Here is a 19,773-nt window from a genome sequence, read left to right as displayed (position 1 = left end):
TCTTACTGTAAGCCAGACTATTCCCAACATTGCTGCCACATTTGATCTCGAGATGAGCTTCTGACCTCATATTCATGCCATTGCTGAGGCCACCTATTCCCACCTTCATAATATTGTTCAACATTGCCCCTGACTCAGCTACTGTTGAAACTCTCATTTGTGCCTTTGTTACCTCCAGACTCGACTATTCCGATGCAGTCCTGGCTGGTCTCCCACATTCTACCCTCCGTAAATTTGAGGTCATCCAAATCTCCGCTGCCTGTTTCTTAACTTGCAGCAAGACCCATTCCCCTATCGGCCCTGTGCTAGCTGACCTACATTGGCTCTTGGTAAAGCAATGCCTTGATTTTAAAATTCTCATTCTGTTTTCAAATCCCTCCATGGCCTCGCTCATCCTTACCTCTGTAGTTTCCTCCAGCCTCAGAATCCTCTGAGATATCCGCGCTCCGCTAATTCTGGCCTCTTGAGCATCCCCAATTTTAATTGCTCCACCATTGGTGCCCATGCTTTCAGTTGCCTTGGCCCCAAGATTTGGAATATGCTCCTTACACTTCTCTGCTTCTCTACCTCACCTTACTCCTTTAAGACACTCCTTAAAACCAACCTCTTTGATCAAGCTTTTGGTCTCCTGGCCTAATATCTCCTATGTGGTTTGATGTCATACTTTGTTTGGTCCTGTGAAGCACCTTAGGATGTTTAATTACATTAAAGGCATTATATAAATATAGGCTGTTGTTGTTGTTGTTGACACCCAGGAGAGGGAAGAGATGACACAGGACAACCCGTGACATTCAGCAGGAAATTATCAGCAACTTTTTCCACTTGAAAGGATATATATCCTATTATCAGAACTCAGCACCATTTAGGTCCCTTTGAAGTGCTTACAAGCAAGCAGAACTCAAAAGCTGTTGTACATTTATCCTCCTAACATGGAAAGGGCACTTACAACACATTGCGAACAAATAAAATAGAGATCCAAAGTTCTACGTAAAAATGATCAACCAAACCCACCAATCTGCCAAAAATTGATTAATTGTATCCTCTCTACATCCTATTGCTATTTCTAGTCACTGTGGCTCTTCCTTGTGACTAAAGTTAGTTTCACATTTGAATTTACAATTTCCTACTCCTTTGAGATAATACCTCAGTGAGAGGAAACTGAGAGTTTGGTGGCTGAGACTGACTATGCCGATGGAGGTCTCAAAGACCTATCTGCTGCTGAAGCCTTCACCCATGCCTTTGCTACTTTCAGGCTTGACCATTCTGATGCTCTCCTGGCTGGCCTTCCATCTTCCACACTCCATAAACGTGAGCTTATCCCAGCCTGCACCATTCTGCTCACTCATCACCACCGTGCTTGCTAATCAACTGATTTGAATTTAAAATTTTCTTGTTGCATTCAAATCCTTCCATGACCTCGCCCTTCCTTATCTCTGCAACTGCCTCCAGCTCTGTGTTTTTCTAAAACAAAAACAGAATTACCTGGAAAAACTCAGCATCTCTGTGTTTCTCTAACTCTGGCTTCTCATGCATCTCCCACTCCCTCTGGTGCTGTAATACCACTGGGGATGCAACAGAAACCACAGCAATGATACACATGATGTTTGGACAGCTGCAAGAAAATTCACAGTCTGCATAGGGCTAGACGAAGTGGTATCATAATTTCAAGTTAATACCAAAATACCAGAGGCTCCCTGCCCTCTGTTTCAATCCGCAAACCTGAGATTGTAAAGCACCAGCAGAACACAGGAAGAATCGTTTATTTTCTGAATTTGATGATGCTGAGTTGGCTTCAAGTTTCTGAGAATCAGTTACTCATCATTCCAGTTTACTCGCTTTTCTTCAAATTTATAGGTTTAAGAATTTAGGAGGGAGAGTTGACAACTTGGTACAGTGCTTTGTCATTCATTCATCTTCTAACAAAAACCCTTCCTGATCAATAAAAGGAAGACACTTAGTGGTAACGGATAATTCGAAGAGCCGTTTACAGGCTAAGGCTCTTCCAAGATGTTTGGGACTTGCTAGCTATTAGCTCCCAGGTTGTATTTTATTAATTCACCTGTGTATTGAAGTTTTTCGGTGCCTTAACACCACTGAAGGGGAATGAGATGCCCTGTGCTCCGCCAAGCAATAATAGAAACCGGGGAATATTTCCGGGCAAGGCACCCTATCCTAATTGTGGGTGGCCCGCGTTTACAAATGCTCAGGACAATAATCCGAGTCTTTCAAAGCAAATGATCGTTGTGACTGTTCCTGTTTAAATATTTATAGCCACACCATAAACACATTTTTGCTTTTAAGTAGCTTATTACATTAAATAAATCCAATCTTCATGGAAAACCATTTGGAATAATTTACTCATTCAGTTTCAAAACTTCGAGATGTTTCGCCACCAATAACAGGACTCCTCACCCCTCCGTATAAAAACAAGCTCTGATGAAAGGTCATCGACCTGAGAGGTTAAACTGTTTGTCTCCACAGATGCTGCCTGCCCTAACTATTTGCAACATTTTCTGTTTAAGGCACTTTATGAAGATAGTGTGATGTATCTTTTTATCAGCTGGGTCTTTGGTGTCTAGTTACTGGTGGCCACTGGCACAGAATACAATTACATCTAATCTACAACTAAAACACAGCGCTCACAAGTCTCACAGCACAGTATTCCCTCTCCGCTCCGCTTCCTCGTATTGACTATAAGAGCACTGGCTGTATTCCAGCACTGCGTTTATTCACCCTGCTTCCTGCCCATTCAACAGCAGCACTTTCTCTGTCCACCCCCCGCCCACCCGCAAACCCCGACCGTTCCAATTATACTCACTGGAAGAGGAGCTCGACTTCCTTCCCGTCAAACGCTTTTAAACATAAAAGTACCGAGCACTATCTCAAACATTAATGGATAGAAATGGTTGCAGACTGCTCAGTTGAAGAAATGCAAGCCAGGTCGGTGAAGAATTAGCTTTATATCTAATCAAGAGAAATTGCATGTAGTTGTTTTATGTGTGTCATTCATTAATCATGAAGAATGTTGAAAATCGTTGTTTACAATTACTTCACGTGTTTGATTATAGTAAAATATTCATAAATGCTTTTGCAATTTGGATATTTTAGGGGACTGCAGAGGTTGTTTTTCTCTTTGTTTGGGTAAGTTCCTGTAGCTGTGGAAGCTGGGTCCCATTGTTATTGTTTTGGAGATTCAACGTGGTGTGGTTGTACACTGTCTTTGGCGCCATGTTTTTGGAACAAAGACTTTGTTATTAATGCTGCAATCGGTGGTCGTAACCAGCAAACTGAACACTTGAAGCAACTCTCGGTTGTGTTACATCGAGAGCAGATGCGTTTCTTTTTTTTTGAGAAAACACATTTGGTCCCCCAGGAAGACGTTTGTTGAGCGCATTGCCCGGAAGCTCACCTGAGGAGCAGGTGATGTGCTTCAATCTGCAACAAACATCAGAGAAACGAGAAACTGACGGCTGAGCTCAGCGTCCCACCTGGACCTGTACAGTGTTGGCGCTGACTGGGGTCAAATGGGGAAATGCGACGAGATCTTCTGGAATCTTGCCAACGCAAATTTGTAGCTAAGTTTTAGCACTCGCTGCAAATGTCTAGCATTCGCTTAATACCCTGTTACCTGGGAAAGCAAGTGTTTCTTGCACAAGTTACTGGTATTAAATGCATCCGTTTCGTTATTCTCTTCAGGAAATGTTTTTTTGAGTTGTGGCAATAATGAAACGACCGCTGGCAATAATACTTATTTGTATGGCTGGCTAGGTGCCAATAGATCACCATAGAAATAATAAAAGATATTAAAGATAGTGTACGGGTTTAAACCTGGCCAGTGACGTACTTGTAGCTGAAGTGGAACAGGCCAGTTGTTAGCCTATGCTACCTGCGAGAGGTTGATTTCACAGAACTCTGGAGGCAGTCTTATAACAGACACGCTGCTTTTGCACCGTTGTAGTCAGTAGCGAACGCTTGTAAAACACTCTTCCACAGAGCTCAATATACAAATAAAACGCATTACAACAAGGGGATAAGTTTTATTCAGTCGAAAACGATAGTGGAGTCAATTGTGAATGTGGCCCATGACCAGAGTAGCCGTGAAACTTTGATTTTCTGGGCTCCAATCGCCTCTTCCAGTGCAGAGAGCACCAGTTTGCTGTGAATGTTTCTGCATTTCAGTTCTGAAAATTATGAGAAACAATGACACTGTTTCCAATAATAATAAACAAATATGCTCATATGACACAAGTGCCAGGCAATGACCATCTCCAATGAGAGGGAATCCAACGATCACCTCTTGATGTTCAATGGTTTTACCATCACTGAATCCCCCACCATCAACATCCTGGGGGTTACCATTGACCAGAAACTGAATTGGACTAGCCATATAAATACTGTGGCTACAAGCGCAGGTCAGAGGCTAGGAATCATGCAACGAGTAACTCACCTCCTGACTCCCCAAAGACTGTCCACCGTCTACAAGGCACAAGTCAGGTGTGTGATGGAATACTCCCCACCTTCCTGGACGAGTGCAACTCCCATAACACTCAAGAAGCTTGACACCATCCAGGAAAAAGCAGCCCACTTGATTCGCACCACATCCACAAACATTCACTCCCTCCACCACCAATGCACAGTAGCAGCAGTGTGTACCATCTACAAGATGCATTGCAGGAATTCACCAAGGCTCCTTTGACAGCACCTTCCAAACCCACAACCACTAGCATCTAGAAGGACAAGGGCAGCAGATAGATGGGTACACCAAAACCTGGAAGTTCCCCTCCAAGCCACTCACCATCCTGACTTGGAAATATATCACTATTTGTTCACTGTCACTGGGTCAAAATCTTGGAACTCTCTTCCTAACAGCACTGTGGGTGTACCTACACCACATGGACTGCAGAGGTTCAAGAAGGCAGCTCATCACCTTCTCAAGGGCAATTAGGGATGGGCAATAATAGCTGGCCCAGCCAGCGAAGCCCACATCCCGTGAATGAATTAAAAAAAACATGCAAAACGTCCAGATATTGGTTAGTATAACTCCCATCAAACTAGGCAATGAGAGTTTATGGGTAGGCAGTACTATGCATCACTATTGTTCAGCTTCACTAAATAGGCAAAAAGCACAGCAAAACATTGCCATAAAGCAATAGCGTGCTATGATGTACCATTACCTGGTCAATTTAGTACAGAACAAAAATACATTGCTATATTGCTCTTGCATACAATCTTGGCTGGGTCTCCTTTAGAATACTATGGCCATTTTTTATTATTTCACATTATGAGTGATATAGAAGCCTTGGAGAAAGTTCAGAGGCAAGGGGCTGGATTGCTACCTAGTTTGAAGGACCTGAGTCACAAGAAAACATAGTGAGCTGGAACTTCTTACACCAGAAAAGTGCAGACTTTGTGAAGACTGGCCCACGCGGATGGGCTAGTTAATTTTGATAGGTTAAAGGTAATCAGAGGACATATGTATAAATTACTTTAGAAAAGCACCAGGCTGGCTGCCAGAGGGTATTGAACTTCTTTTCGCAGAGTTTCCTGCTCATTCAGTGAGTGCAGATGCAGTGAAAACATCTGAAAAGGAGCTGGATGATTCTTAACTGTGGCTCACATCATAACATAAAAAATGTAGGTGAGTTATTTATGAATGTACCACCCAGTCACTGTGATCTACTGGAAATTGTTTGGTTGCTTTTGGGGATCCAAGAAGAATTTCCAAGATGAAAACAGAAAATGCTAGAAATGTTCAGCAAGTCAGGAGCATCTGTAGAGAGAGAGAAATGGAGTTAAAGACCTACAACATTAATTTTCCAAGCTTCTTTCCTCCATATTTTGTAGAACTATTTTAAGCACACAATCAAAAGTTGGGCACTGTACAAGTTGTGCAATGCAAAATTCAGTCATTTTTTACATCATTTCTGAGGTCTTGCAAATAACACATTTGCCCATAAAATTGTTTATCCACTTTCGTGCAGAGAAAAGGTCAATTTGGACATCTGCTTAGTTGTTAGCTACTTCGTCAGCAATTTCATGGAATTAGATGCCAAAAATGGTGCTTTATTCCTGTTTCTCCATCTGCCGACCTGGAACCATGAGTTTCAGTGTCTTCCTCACTCTGCTTTCAGCAGTTTCTGTCATACTGTCAGCAATTTTGTGCTAGCAGCAATCTGGATGCCAGCTCTTTCTTATCATTACCAGGCCTACAACCCTCTGATAACTGTGTTCCTCCAACTTTGGACTCTTGTGAATCCCCCACTTCCTTCATTCCACAATTAGTGGTTGTGCTTATAGCCGTATAGGCCCTAAGCTAAACCTCTCCACCTCTCAACCTCACTTTCTTTAAGATGCTCCTTGAAACCTATCTCTTTGACTAATCACTTAGTCACCCGTCCAATACCTTCTTTTGTTCAATCTCAATTTTTGACTAATTATGCTCCTGTAAAGCACCTTGAAATGTCTTTCTACATTAAAGGTGCTCTATATGCTAGTTGTTGTTGTTGACAATGATTCAAAGCTCATGTCTATGACAGTTGCATTAGAGAACTAGATTAGAGAATTTTCTGCAAGTGGTTCATGGCTGTTGGTCCCTTTGTGGATCCTTGGCTGTATTAGTTGAAGTTGTTTCCTCTGCTTGTGGGAAGAATTCAATCTGCCAGAATAAGTTGGCAAAGGATTCTGCTTTCAGCTTCTCACACAATGAAAATTTATATAAATTTCTTGCAGAACATCTGCTGTAAGTGACATCACAGGATCATGCATACCAACATTTCTTATAATACTGTTTTACAACATAAATCACTCCAGCCTCCATTAGCTGGATCACTGATGCTGTGTTAGATGGAAGAAATATTAGTTCCATTGCACTTAGGTGAGCCCCCAGTTGCCTGGTAATATCACCATTGACCAAGCTGATCGAGGACTGAAGGACACGACTACAAGACTGCGCCTGTGTCAGATGATATGCGAACCAAAATGAAGAAGTAATTTATTTGATCTTCCCCTTACCTAACTACCTGTCACAGACAGGCTGCCCATGATAATATTGACATATTCAAAGACTACACAGAGTGAAGAAAGAGTCTTGTCTTCACAATGAGACATCTTGCATCATGTAATGAGGTACTACCACTGTGCTAAGTGGGCCAGACTAAGAACAGATATAGCAGCTGAAAACTATCCTTGAGGCAGTGTGGGATACCAGTAGCAGCAGAATTGTATTTTACCAACATCTGTCACTAGAATTGGCAGAGGGAAAATCAAAGGTTCCTACATGTACCTTCAAATTAATTAACTGTAGTAATTATCGGTAAGTAATTAATATTCACAACGTGGTTTGATCCCTGAAAAACTTTTACAAAGAAGTGTCTAAAATATCAGATTCTTTTAGGCCAAAAGTTGTGGATCAATTTTTACACAAGATCAACCTTTTCACGGGTATACACGGTAAATGCCGGGATGTGACCATTTCAACTAATAGAATGCCCAGTCGCATTTCAATCTTCAGTTGTACCATCATCATAGAATTCTCCACAATTAATATCCCAGAGTCACTAACAACTTGAAACTGAACTGAATCACAGTATCAACAGCATGTTGCCAAGAACAGTGCAGAGTCTACACACTGTGGCTCAGCTCCTGACCCCATGAAACCTCCACACCATTTGCAAAGCTCAAGTCAGGATTTTGATGGAATACTGACCACTTGGATCAACACTCAAGAAGCTTGATAAAATCCAGGACAATCGCTTGATTGGTGCTGCACCATTGGACTGAATCTATAGGATGCATCACAACAACTTGACAAGGTTATTTTAACAGCATCTCCCTCTCCTGTACTATCCACCACTGAGGAGGATAAGAGCAATAATGTCACGGAAACATTATCATGCCCAACTCACACATCATTTTGACTTCAACAGTGTTACTTGATCATTGCTGGCCCAGTATTCTGGAACTCTGTATAGAATACTATTGTGGGAGCATGATCTTTCCAAGAACAGCGATGGTAGAAGAAGAAAGCGCACCAACATCTTCTCAAGGTAACTAGGGATGGGAAATAAATGGAGCCTTGCTAGTGTCATCCGCACCCCATGAACAAATAAAAAAATAAAGTTATTATCAAGGCAACTTTTCTCCAAGCAGATGCCTTTAGTCAAAAGGACACAACCACTTCTCAACAGGAATCATCAGTCACCAATACATTTTTGTTGTTTCTGTGGATTACAGGCAGAATAATAGCATCAAAGTTCAGAGATTTTTGGAATTCCCAATCACCAGCAGGTTTTTGCTCATGGTAGCACTAACTATGATGCTAATTCAGTTAACTATTTCTCATCTGAAAATGCTTCATTGGTGAAAACTAGTTTTCTGCTTTGGTGAGTACTGTAAAAAGGACACTTGCATCTGCATCAAGAATGTGGACTTGTAGTGAGATTAAAAGTCCAATTTTGACATGCCAAGCACAGTGGTTGGTAGGCCGGGTGCGGGGAGTGGAGGAGGGGCAGGTAAAATTCCCTGTGGGACCTACCCACTGAGATCTGTTGCCTTCTCATGGGTTGCAGCTTTAACCTGCTCTTCAGAGCAGGCAAGAGGGACCATTCACCAGAAGCCAGCAGGCTCCTTGGAATATGCTGATCAGACTCTCATAATGCCATCGTGGCCTGCATAGGAAGCTATTGCCTTGCCTTGGACTCACCTCTCCAAGTAGTTTACCAGAATTCCCTTTCAACCACTTACATAATTGCAGAGGATTCTTCGTTTGGAGCCTGAAGGCCTCCTGTGCCTGACATATCACTTTCACCAGCTGCCATTTCCTGCCGGTTTCAGAAGCATGGGGAGAGATTAATTTTGGATTGCTCTAACAAAGTGTCAGCACGTGAATGATGGGCCAGACAGCCTCCCATCATGCTGTAAATGCCCATATTTCACTGGTTCTATAACAATTGGCTACTGAGGAAATTAAGTGCTTTTCACCATCACCACCATAATCCAAGCTGACTGCTTCAGCTTCCTGATCTTCAAGGCTGTATATCAAACTTTCTCACAGTATATCATTTAGATGAAGTGATGCAAACTGTGTTCAATGAGAAAGAATATATGATCTTACAGGAAGTTGACACTCTGCCAATAATGTGTCCATTAGCTTATAGAAATAAAGTTGTAGCTGAGCACTTAACCCTGTTCTAAAATTTGTTTTGAGTTCTGACTGCATAAAACCACTAAATTGAAGGATTTTTATTTATGCATATGCAGTGCTTCCAACAAAATATGTTTCTCAGTCATCAAATTTACAGCTTTGTTTCAGATTAATATAAAATGGCTGCCATCAAAAGCAATAATTGTATTCTTCTAACAATTAGTGCTTGTGTCTTTAATAAGCTGAATGAAGATAGGTGTTAGCAAACTTTTTATTATGAAAAGCCTCTGCTAAGTTCAATAAAAGACAAATGTTTGACTTCAAAGTTATATTTTGCACTTGGGTGATTCAGGTTTCGTATGGGCCTGGTCTTAAATTGGAAAACGGCTGAACCTATCTCCATGCATGATGTGTTTTTTTGCAACAAATATCATATTGATGCTTTTGCTATTAAGGACCTTCTACATATTTGTCTCATGAATGGTGAAAGGTCACTTCCACAAAATGCTAGAAATGGATCTGCACAGCACTGGTTTTCAAAGCTTAGAGTGCCGCTTAGAATCCTAGTTTTTCTGTACTGAAACCAGGCTTTTGTAAGTTTGCATCTCAGGAATTTGAAAGGAATTGGCTTATGAGCATATTCTTTTGTAGTTTTTTTCATGAATTGTGTGGACTCTGTGTTACTGAGATGGCTCAGTGGCTTGGTCATATGAGCAATTTTGAGCAGAAGCAGCAGCAATTTGACTTTGCGGGAGCAGCAGAATTTCCAACAGCAGTTGAACTTCGGGTGGAAACAGCAGCTTTTCTCACTTATCAATTAGCAACAAATCAATCTCTTTCACAAGTTAGGCACAGATGAGGAAGAGCATTCAGCAGATTAAAATGAGCAAATTGTTCAAATGATTCTTCAATCCCACTCTTCATAGGGCAGCCACACTCAAAACTTGCAGGGCTATGATATAGAGTGTGGGAATGGGAGTGACCAGATTACCCTACAAAGAGCTGACAGGACTTGATGGGCTGAATGGCCTCCTGTGCTGTATTGATTCTATGACTCATAGGGACCGTCAGGTCAGCAATGTGGCAGCATTATTCTCTAACCCACTTTTCCATTGAGTGTGGCGTTCCACTGGGAGAGCAGGATCATAGAATTACCTGTTAACATAATGACATTGACAGGATGTTTGTCTCTGAATATTGGAGGTTCCTGGCATTGCTTAGCAGTAAAACAACCCTTATCACAAGATCACTAGATAGACGCAGATTGTAGAATTATAGAATAGTATACCACAGAAGGAAGCTATTTAGCCCATCATGCCTATGCTGCTCTTAATGAGCACTATCAATTAGTCCCACACTCCTGCTCTTTCCCCGTAGCCCAGTAAGTATTTCCTTTTCAAGTATTTATCCAATTCCCTGTTGAAAGTTATTATTGAATCTTTTTTCCACGACCTTATCAGGCAGTTCATTCCAGATTGTAACAACTATTTTACCTCATGTCATCTCTCGTTCTTTCGCCAATAACTGTAACTCTGTGCCCTGTAATTACTGGCCTTCTGCCACTGGAAACACTTTCTCCTTATCCTTATCAAAACCCTTCAAGCTCTATTAAATCTCTCCTTAACCTTCTATTAGGAGAATAACCCCATTTCTTTGGTCTTTCCATATAACTGAAGTATTTCATCATTGTTACTACTCCAGTAAATCTCCTCTGCATTCTCTTCAAGGCCTTGACATACTTCCTAAAGTGTGATGCGCAAAATTGATTAATGTCCAGATAGGGCCTAATCAGTGTTTCATGAAGGTTTAATGTAACTTCCTTGCTTTTGCACTTGTTTGTAAAGCCAAGAAATCCTTATGCCTTTCTTATTAGCCTTCTCAACCTGTCCTGTCTCCTTCAGAGACTTGTGTATGTATACCCTCTGGTCTCTCTGTTTGTGCACCTTCTTTAAAATGTAGTTCATGTTGCTTCTCCCAATTCTTCCTATTAAAATGAATAACGTCATACTTCCCAATGTTAAATTTAATCTACCATGTGTCTGCCTATTTCACTCAAATGCCTATGTCTTCCTGAAGCCTGTTACTATCTTGCTCACTGTATACATTTTTGAATTTTGTGCCATCTGCAAACTTTGAAATGATCCCTTGTTAACCCAAGTCCATGCCATTAGTATATAGCAAAAAGAGCAGCGACCCAGCTTTGATTCCTGGAGGACACAACTGCACACTTTCTTCTAGTCTGAAAAACAACTCTTCAACTTTGCTTTTTTCCACTTAGCTAATTTCATATCCACATAGTCAGTGCCCTTTCAATGCCTTGGGCTTCAATTTTTCTACCAATTCTATTATCGAATGCCTTTTGTTTATATACACAACATCAACCACACAACCTTGAATTCACCCTGTCTGTCATTCCATCAAAGAACTCAGTCAAGTTAGTTAAACTTAACTTTAACAAATCCATGCTGGTTTTCATTTATAAACTGATATTTTTTCAAGTGGCAAATAATTTTCTTCGTCCATAGAAGTTGCCCTGACTGGCCAAGGTTGTTGTGTTTATCCTTCCCCTGATTTTAAATAAGGGTGTTACATTTGTAATCCTCTGGTCCTCTGGCATCACTCTCATATCCAATGAGGATTGGAAGATTGTGGCCAGAGCCTTACAAGTTCCATCATTACTTCCTTAAGGGTGGAAACTAGGATGCACCCATCCAGACTTTTCTACTTTGTGCATTGTCAACAATTTAAGTACCTTGTCTTTGTCTATTTTATTCCAGCCTGTCTCTCTGCTACCTGCTCCTTTACTGTGATGTTGTCTGCCTTCTCTTCTTTAGTGAAGACAGATGTAAAGTACTGAGTTAGTAGCTCAGCCTCAATATGAAGGCCTCACTTGGTTCCTAATTGGCTCCACACTTCCTTTGACTACACCTTTGCAATTTATGTTTAGAAAATATTTTTGGGTTCTCTTTTATGTTATCTACTAGCAGGGGTATAGTGCCAAATTTTGAGGTGCAGGAGCTCGAAGAAAATGTGTTGGCCATGTCATTACTAAATCTACTATAATGTTGTTTCCCTATGTTTTAATCATTTAAGCCCCAAACGACAGTAAAACTATGTGTTTCAAGTGAAAACTATTAGTGCCGGTGGGCATTTTATTTCAAACCGTGTGGTATTTTGAATCATTAGTCTTTAGCGTAGCTAGAATTTCATTATGCAACAGTTTAATTATTTAATTCAAGCCTATTAAAAATATGAATTACAGAAAACTTTACTTACTTCTAACTGGGGGATGGTATTTAGAGGGGGCCACTGCTTTTCCGGATTTATGTTAATAACCTAGACCTGGGTGTCCAGGGCACAATTTCAAAATTTGAAGATGATGCAAGACTTGGAAGTATTGTGAACTGTGAGGAGGATAGTGATAGACTTCACGAGGATATAGACTGGCAGGTGAAATGGGCAGACACGTGGCAGATGAAATTTAAAGCGGAGAAGTGTGAAGTGATACTTTGGTCAGAAGAACGAGGAAAGGTGACATAAAATAAGGGGTACAATTCTAAAGGAAATGCAGGAGCAGAGGAACCTGGGTTTATATCTGCATTAATCATTGAAGGTGACAGGGCAGGTTGAGAAAGCAGTTAATAAATTATACTGAATCCTGGGTTTTATAAATAGGGGCACATAGTACAAAAGCAAGTAAGTTATGAACCGTCATAAAACACTGGTTCAGTCTCAATAAGAAAGGCCGCCCCATCACTCTACTCTCAATCATCAGTAAAGTGATAGAATGGGTCATCAACAGTGCTATCAAGCAGCACTTGCTTAAAAATAACCTACTCACTGACGCTCAGCTCCTGACTTCATAACAGCCTTGGTTCAAACATGGACAAAAGAGCTGAATTCCAGATTTGAATTGAGAGTGACTGCCCTTCATATAAAGGCAGCAAGCACTACACCAAGTATAGCATCAAAGAGCCCTAGCAAAACTGGATTCAATGGGAGAAATCTCTCCACTGGTTGGAGTCATACCGAATAAACAGGAAGATGGTTGTGGTTGCTGGAGGTCAATCATCTCAGCTCCAGGACATCACTGCAGGAGTTCCTCAGTGTAATATCCTCGGCCCAACCATCTTCAGCTGCTTCATCAATGACCTTCCTTCCATCATAAGGTCAGAAGTGGGGATGTTCGCTGATGATTGCACAATGTTCATCACCATTCACGACTCCTCAGATACTGAAGCAGTCCATGTCCAAATGCAGCAAGACCTGGACAATATCCAGGCGTAGGCTGACAAGTTGTAAGTAACACTTGCGCCGCTCAAGTGCCAGGCAATGACCATCTTCAACAAGAGAGAATCCAAACACCACCCCTTGACATTTAATGGCATTACTATCACTGAATCCCCCACTATTAACATCCTGGGGGTTACATTGACCAGAAACTGAACTGGACTTTTTAAAAATATTCATTCATGGGATGTGGGCATCGATGGCTGGGCCAGCATTTATTGCCCATCCCCAGTTGCCCTTGAGAAGTTGGTGGTGAGCTGCCTTCTTGAACCCCTGCAGTCCATGTGGTAGTGACCATGGGTTTGGAATGTGTTGTCTAAGGAGCCTTTGTGAGTTCCTGCAGTGCATCTTGTAGATGGTGCACACTGCTGTCACTGTTCATCGGTGGTGGAGGGAGTGAATGTTTGTGGATGTGGTGCCAATCAAGCAAGCTGCATTGTCCTGGACGGTGTCAAGCTTCTTAAGTGTTGTGGGAGCTGCACTCATCCAGGCAAGTGGGGGGTATTCCATCACACTCCTGACTTGTGCCTTGTAGATGGTGGACAAGCTTTGGGGAGTCAGGAGGTGAGTTAATTGTTGCAGGATTCCTAGCCTCTGACCTGCTCTTGTAGCCACAGTATTTATGTGGCTAGTCCAGTTCAGTTTCTGGTCAGTGGTAACCCCCAGGAAGTTGATAGTGGGGAATTCAGTGATGGTAATGCTATTGAATATCAGGCACTTGTCTGGCGCGAATGTTACTTGCCATTTGGCAGCCCAAGCCTAGATATTGTCCAGGTCTTGCTGCATTTGTACATGGACTTCTTTAGTATCTGAGGAGTCACGAATGGTGATGAACATTGTGCAATCATCAGCAAACATCCCAACTTCTGGCCTTATGATGGAAGGAAGGTCATTGATGAAGCAGCTGAAGATGGTTGGGCTGAGGACACTACCATGAGGAATTCCTGCAGTGATGTTCTGCAGCTGAGATCACTGACCTCCAACAACCACTAGGTATGACTTCAACCAGCGGAGTGTTTTCCCCCTGATTCCCATTGACTTCAGTTTAGTTAGGGTTCCTTGATGCCACACTCGATCAAATGCGGCCTCGATGTCAAGGGGAGTCACTCTCATCTCACCTCAGGAGTTCAGCTCTTTTATCCATGTTTGAACCAAGGCTGTAATGAGGTCAGGAGCTGAGTGACCCTGGCAAAACCCAAACTGGGTGTCAGTGAGCAGGTTATCGCTAAACAAGTGCCGCTTGATAGCACTGTTGATGACACCTTCCATAACTTTACTGATGATCGAGAATAGACTGATGGGCCAATAATTGATCAGGTTGGATTTGTCCTGCTTTTTGTGTACAGAACATTCCTGGGCAATTTTCTACATTGCCGGCTAGATGCCAGTGTTGAAGCTGTGTTGGAACATTTTGGCTCAGGGCACAAGTTCTGGAGCACAAGTCTTCAGCACTATTGCCGGAATGTTGTCAGGGCCCATAGCCTTTGCAGTATCCAGTACCTTCAGCCATTTCTTGACATCACGTGGAGTGAATCAAATTGGCTGAAGACTGGCATCTGTGATGCTGGGGACCTCCGGAGGAGGCCGAGATGGATTATCCGCTTGGCACTTCTGGCTGAAGTTTGTAGCAAATGCTTCAGCCTTATCGTTTGCACTGCTGTGCTGGGCTCCTCCATCATTGAGGATGGGGATATTTGTGGAGCCTCCTCCAGTGAGTTGTCTAATAGACCACCACCATTCACAACTGGATGTGGCAGGACTACAGAGCTTTGATCTGATCCGTTGCTTGTGGGATTGCTTAGCTCTGCCTATCATTTGCTACTTATGCTGTTTGGCAAGCAAGTAGTCCTGTGTTGTAGCTTCACCAGGTTGGCATCTCATTTTTAGGTATGCCTGGTGCTACTCCTGGCAGGAATGCCCTCCTGCACTCTTCATTGAACCAGGGTTGATCCCCTGGCCTTATAAATACTGTGCTACAAGAGCAGATCAGAGGCTAGGAACTCTGCAGTGAATAACTCACCTCCTGACTCCCCAAAGCCTGTCCACCATCTACAAGGCACAAGTCAGGAGTGTGATTGAATACTCCCCACTTGCCTGGATGAGTACAGCTCCAACAACACTCAAGAAGTATTCCAACTCCGTGCTCCCTGCTAATGTAAATGCAGCCCAGCATTAAGTGTACTACTGAGTGGCTGCACGGCTCAACAGGGATCCCACGTTGCGGGGAGACTTGCACCACTTAAAGCTAGATGGTACTAATTAAAGCACCTCTGAAAGGGGAAATGTATTCTAGCTGCAGCAGGTGTTACAACTAGTTATAGCAGATATCTAAGCAGAAAGAGGAAGGAGAACTGTGCAACAGGCCAGAGATTGTGCTCCATAGGCAGTATTGGAGACCTTGGTGCAGGAGATGCACCAGGAGGAGAGAGGTTCTCATCCCTGAGGGCGTAGGAGGCCCTCCAGATGCTATGGCGGCAGTGATTTTTTTTATTCATTCATGGGATATGGGCGTCACTGGCTGGGCCAGCATTTATTGCCCATCCCTAATTGCCCTTGAGATGGTGGTGGCGGGCTACCTTCTTGAGCCGCTGCAGTCCCTTTGATGTAGGTACGCCCAAGTGCTGTTAGGGAGGGAGTTCCAGGATTTTAACCCAGCGACAGTGAAGGAACGGCGATACATTTCCAAGTCTGGATAGTGTGTGGCTTAGAGGGGAACATCCACGTGGTGGTGCTACCTTCTATCGGCTGCCCTTGTCCATCTAGATAGTAATGGTCATGGGTTTGGAAGGTGCTGCCTAAGGAGCCTGAGTAAGTTGCTGGAGTGCATCTTGTACATGGTACACGCTGCTCCTACTGTGCATCGTTGGTGGAGAGTGTGAATGTTTGTGGATGGGATGCCAATGAAGCAAGCTTCTTTGTCCTGAATGGTGTCAAGCTTCTTGAGTGTTATTGGAGCTACACTCGTCCAGGCAAGTGGAGTGTATTCCATCACACTCCTGACTTGTGCAGATGGTGGACAGGCCTTGGGGAGTTAGGAGGTGAATTACTCACCGCAGGATTCCTAGCCTCTGACCTGCTGTTGTAGCCACAGTATTTATAAGGCTCAGTTTCTGGTCAATGGTAACCCCCAGGATGTTCACAGCAGGAGATTCGGCGATGGTAATGCCATTGAACATTAAGGGCCGATGGTTAGATTCTTTGTTGTTGGAGATGGTCATTGCCTGGCACTTGTGTGATATGAATGTTACTTGCCACTTGTCAGCCCAAGCCTGGATATTGTCCAGGTCTTGCTGCATTTGGATATGGACTGCTTCAGTATCTGAGGGGTTGTGATTGGTGCTGAACATTGTGCAATCATCAGCGAACATCCCCACCTTATGATGGAAGGAAGGTCATTGATGAAGTAGCTGAAGATGGTTGGGCCGAGGATGCTACCTTGAGGAACTGAGGAGAGCAGATAGCCATTGTAGTCAATGCCAGCAGTCTTGCCTCGAGGACCTGGATGCAGTCCACAAAAAGTTAATGGCCTCACAGGAGTGATCAGTGAATGCATCTTCACCTGTTATATTCTTACAAATGAACCATTAGCCTCACATACAGTTCCATTCATCAAAAGCCCTTCATTCACCTACCAACAATACCTATCTTGCACAACTCATAGCTAACATTCATAGCCTCACTTCATCCTCAAGCACTCAACACTGCTACAAGCTCCATTCCCACATTTCACATCTTGTGCACACTGGCAGCTATTCAATTGTGCAGGCACATCACCCAACCACATTGCACCACACTCACTGACACACTTCCCTCTCTCTCACAGGATAAGGCGGTCTTTAATTGGAGGCAGCAGCAGATTGCTGGCAGGGGATGGGAATGGCTTCATGTCCTCATCCCCATGGAAGAGATGGTGCTGGCAACCATTGCAAAGAGCACAACTGAGGCTGTGGTCAAGAACAGGGCTGGAGAACATAGGCAATGATGGTATATGTCAAAATCCTGGGACTCCCTTCCTAACAGCACTGTGAGTGTGCGTGCACCACATGGACTGCAACGGTTCAAGAAGGCAGCTCACCACCACCTTCTCAAGGGCAACTGGGGATGGGCAATAAATGCTGGCCTAGCCAGTGACACCCACATCTCGTGAAGGAATAAAAAAGATGTGAAGGTTTTAGAAAGGGTGCAGAAAAGATTTATGAGAATGATTCTGAGGATGAGAGACTTCAGTTATGCGGACAGGTTGCGAAGCTGGGGCTGTTCTCCTTGGAGAAGAGAAGGATGAGTGGAGATTTGTTCGATGTGTTCAAAATCATCCCACCGAACTCAATAGCCTTTTAAACAGCTTGTTGCATTTTCCCGCCCCGCCCCCACTTTGACAGGGCTGTAAAATTCCACCCATCGTCCCTGTCAGTTCTTTGCAACGGCAACTCTGCTAGTCCCACTCCTCGACCTTTTTCCTGTAGCCCTGTAAAATCTTTTCTCTTCAAATAGTTATCCAGCTCCCTTTTCAAAACCACAACTGAATCTATCTCCACCACACGCTCAGGCAGTGCAGTCCAGATCCAAACCACTTGTTGCATAAAGAAGTTTTTGCTCACGTCACCTCTGGTTCTTCTGTTAATCACCTTCGGCTTCTCAACCTGCTGGCGAGGGGAACAGTTCCTTCCCATTTACTCTACCCAGATTCCTAATGGGGTTGATACTCAATCTGTTTGGCCACATTATGAATGCACCTTCCTTGGCCATCAGGTCCTGGAGTGGGACTTGAACCTGGAGCTGCTGGCTCAGAGGCAGGGATGCTACCCACTGCAACACAAGACCTCCTACATATCTCTAGGTGTTCTCAAATAAGCTGTGTCCTTTCAAAAGCCTGAAATGCCCAGGCTTTTCCAGCCTTTCTCACAACTCAACCCCTCTAATACTTGGAATAAGTCTGATAACTCTTCTCTTCATTGCCTTTGTGGCTTCTCTGTCTTCTTTGTGTCACTGAAATAGATACAGAAATCAAAGTAGAGTCTGATAGGATAGTGTACAGTTTAAGCCTGGCCTAATCTGACTTGCATTTTACTGTTTGGCTCTATAAAGTTGAGCTCATCCAAAACACTACTGCCCATGCTCTAACCCTCCCCAAGTCTCGCTCGCTGATCACCCATGTGCTTGCTGCCTACTTTGGTTTACGTTACACCAGTGTCTCAATTTTAACAGTCTCATCCTTGTATTCACATCCCTCCATTATCTTATTCCTCTCTAATCTATAGCCTCCTCCAGTCCTACAGCCCTTCAATAACTTTGCACTTCTCCAACTCTGCACTTCTATACATCTTCCATTCACTTTTCTTCCCATGGTTACTGTACTTTCAACTATTTAGTCATGAACTCTGGAATTGCCTCCCTAAACCTCCGCATCTCTACCTCTCTCTCCTCCTGAAGATGCTCCTACTGCTTTAACCAATCTTTTAGTCACCCATTCTAATACTTCCTTCTTAATTTTTGTTTGACGCACTCTTTTGAAGCTCTTGGAGATGTTTTTCCTATCACCGCTCTTTCTTTGACTCATTTTCCATTTTCCTTGTGCCTCACTGTAAAGTGCCTTGGGATGTTTTTCTATTTTGAATATAAATGCAAATTCTTGTTGCTGTTGCTGGTCAGTAGGAAAAGAGTTGGAAGTGCTGACCATTATCCGTGTGCTAGCCTGCAAGGAAATTGAGCTTAAAAAATGGTTTTGCTTGATTTTGGCTACCACTTCCAGAGTGAGGCTGGCCTTGTAGTTGATGAGATAGATCTTCAATTAGTTTCTTCAATTAACACCTGCCCACCCTCTCCCCATTTGTGGCTAGTTAAATTTTCCCTTACGTGCTACAGGATTGCTGGATCTAATGCATCTAATGTCACCCATCCATCAGGGCAATGTGTGGAATGACCATATTTGAAAGGGTTAATCTGGTGAATCGACACAAGGCCAGTTGTTATGCTATCTGCACATCATTTGTGCAATGCACTGTGATCCTGCTGATACTGTGGAACGAGATATTGGGCTGAGATTAGGATTTCTCTTTTTGTTGCTGAGGGCAGCTATTTATTCTGAGTCAGAGGGTGATATCGGGCAATTTAGACAATAAGACCATAAGACATAGGAGCAGAAATTAGGCCAGTCGGCCCATCGAGTCTGCTCCGCCATTCAATCATGACTGATAAGTTTCTCAACCCCATTCTCCCACCTTCTCCCCGTAACCTTTGATCCCCTTACCAATCAAGAATCTATCTATCTCGGTCTTAAATGCACTCAATGACCTGGCCTCCACAGCCTTTTGTGGCAATGAATTCCATAGATTCACCAGTCT

General features: G+C 43.1%; 1 protein-coding gene across 3 annotated transcripts in view; it reads left to right on the top strand.

Annotated features, from left to right (window-relative positions):
* Window positions 1–2,800: 2,800 nt before the first annotated feature.
* The window catches only part of LOC144693761 (uncharacterized), a 92,711-nt gene continuing 75,738 nt past the window's right edge, over window positions 2,801–19,773 (top strand). For all 3 annotated transcript variants that reach the window (XM_078563765.1, XM_078563764.1, XM_078563763.1), the window contains exon 1: window positions 2,801–2,940. In XM_078563765.1, coding sequence (XP_078419891.1) covers window positions 2,903–2,940 — 38 coding nt within the window. In that variant the 5' untranslated portion in view covers window positions 2,801–2,902. The remainder of the gene's footprint in view (window positions 2,941–19,773) is intronic.

The sequence above is a fragment of the Cetorhinus maximus genome, chromosome 19, assembly GCF_964194155.1.
Source record: "Cetorhinus maximus chromosome 19, sCetMax3.hap1.1, whole genome shotgun sequence".
Taxonomy (NCBI): Eukaryota; Metazoa; Chordata; class Chondrichthyes; order Lamniformes; family Cetorhinidae; genus Cetorhinus; species Cetorhinus maximus.
The sequence above is the reverse complement of the archived record's forward strand: the minus strand, read 5'-3'. Positions and strand labels throughout refer to the sequence as shown.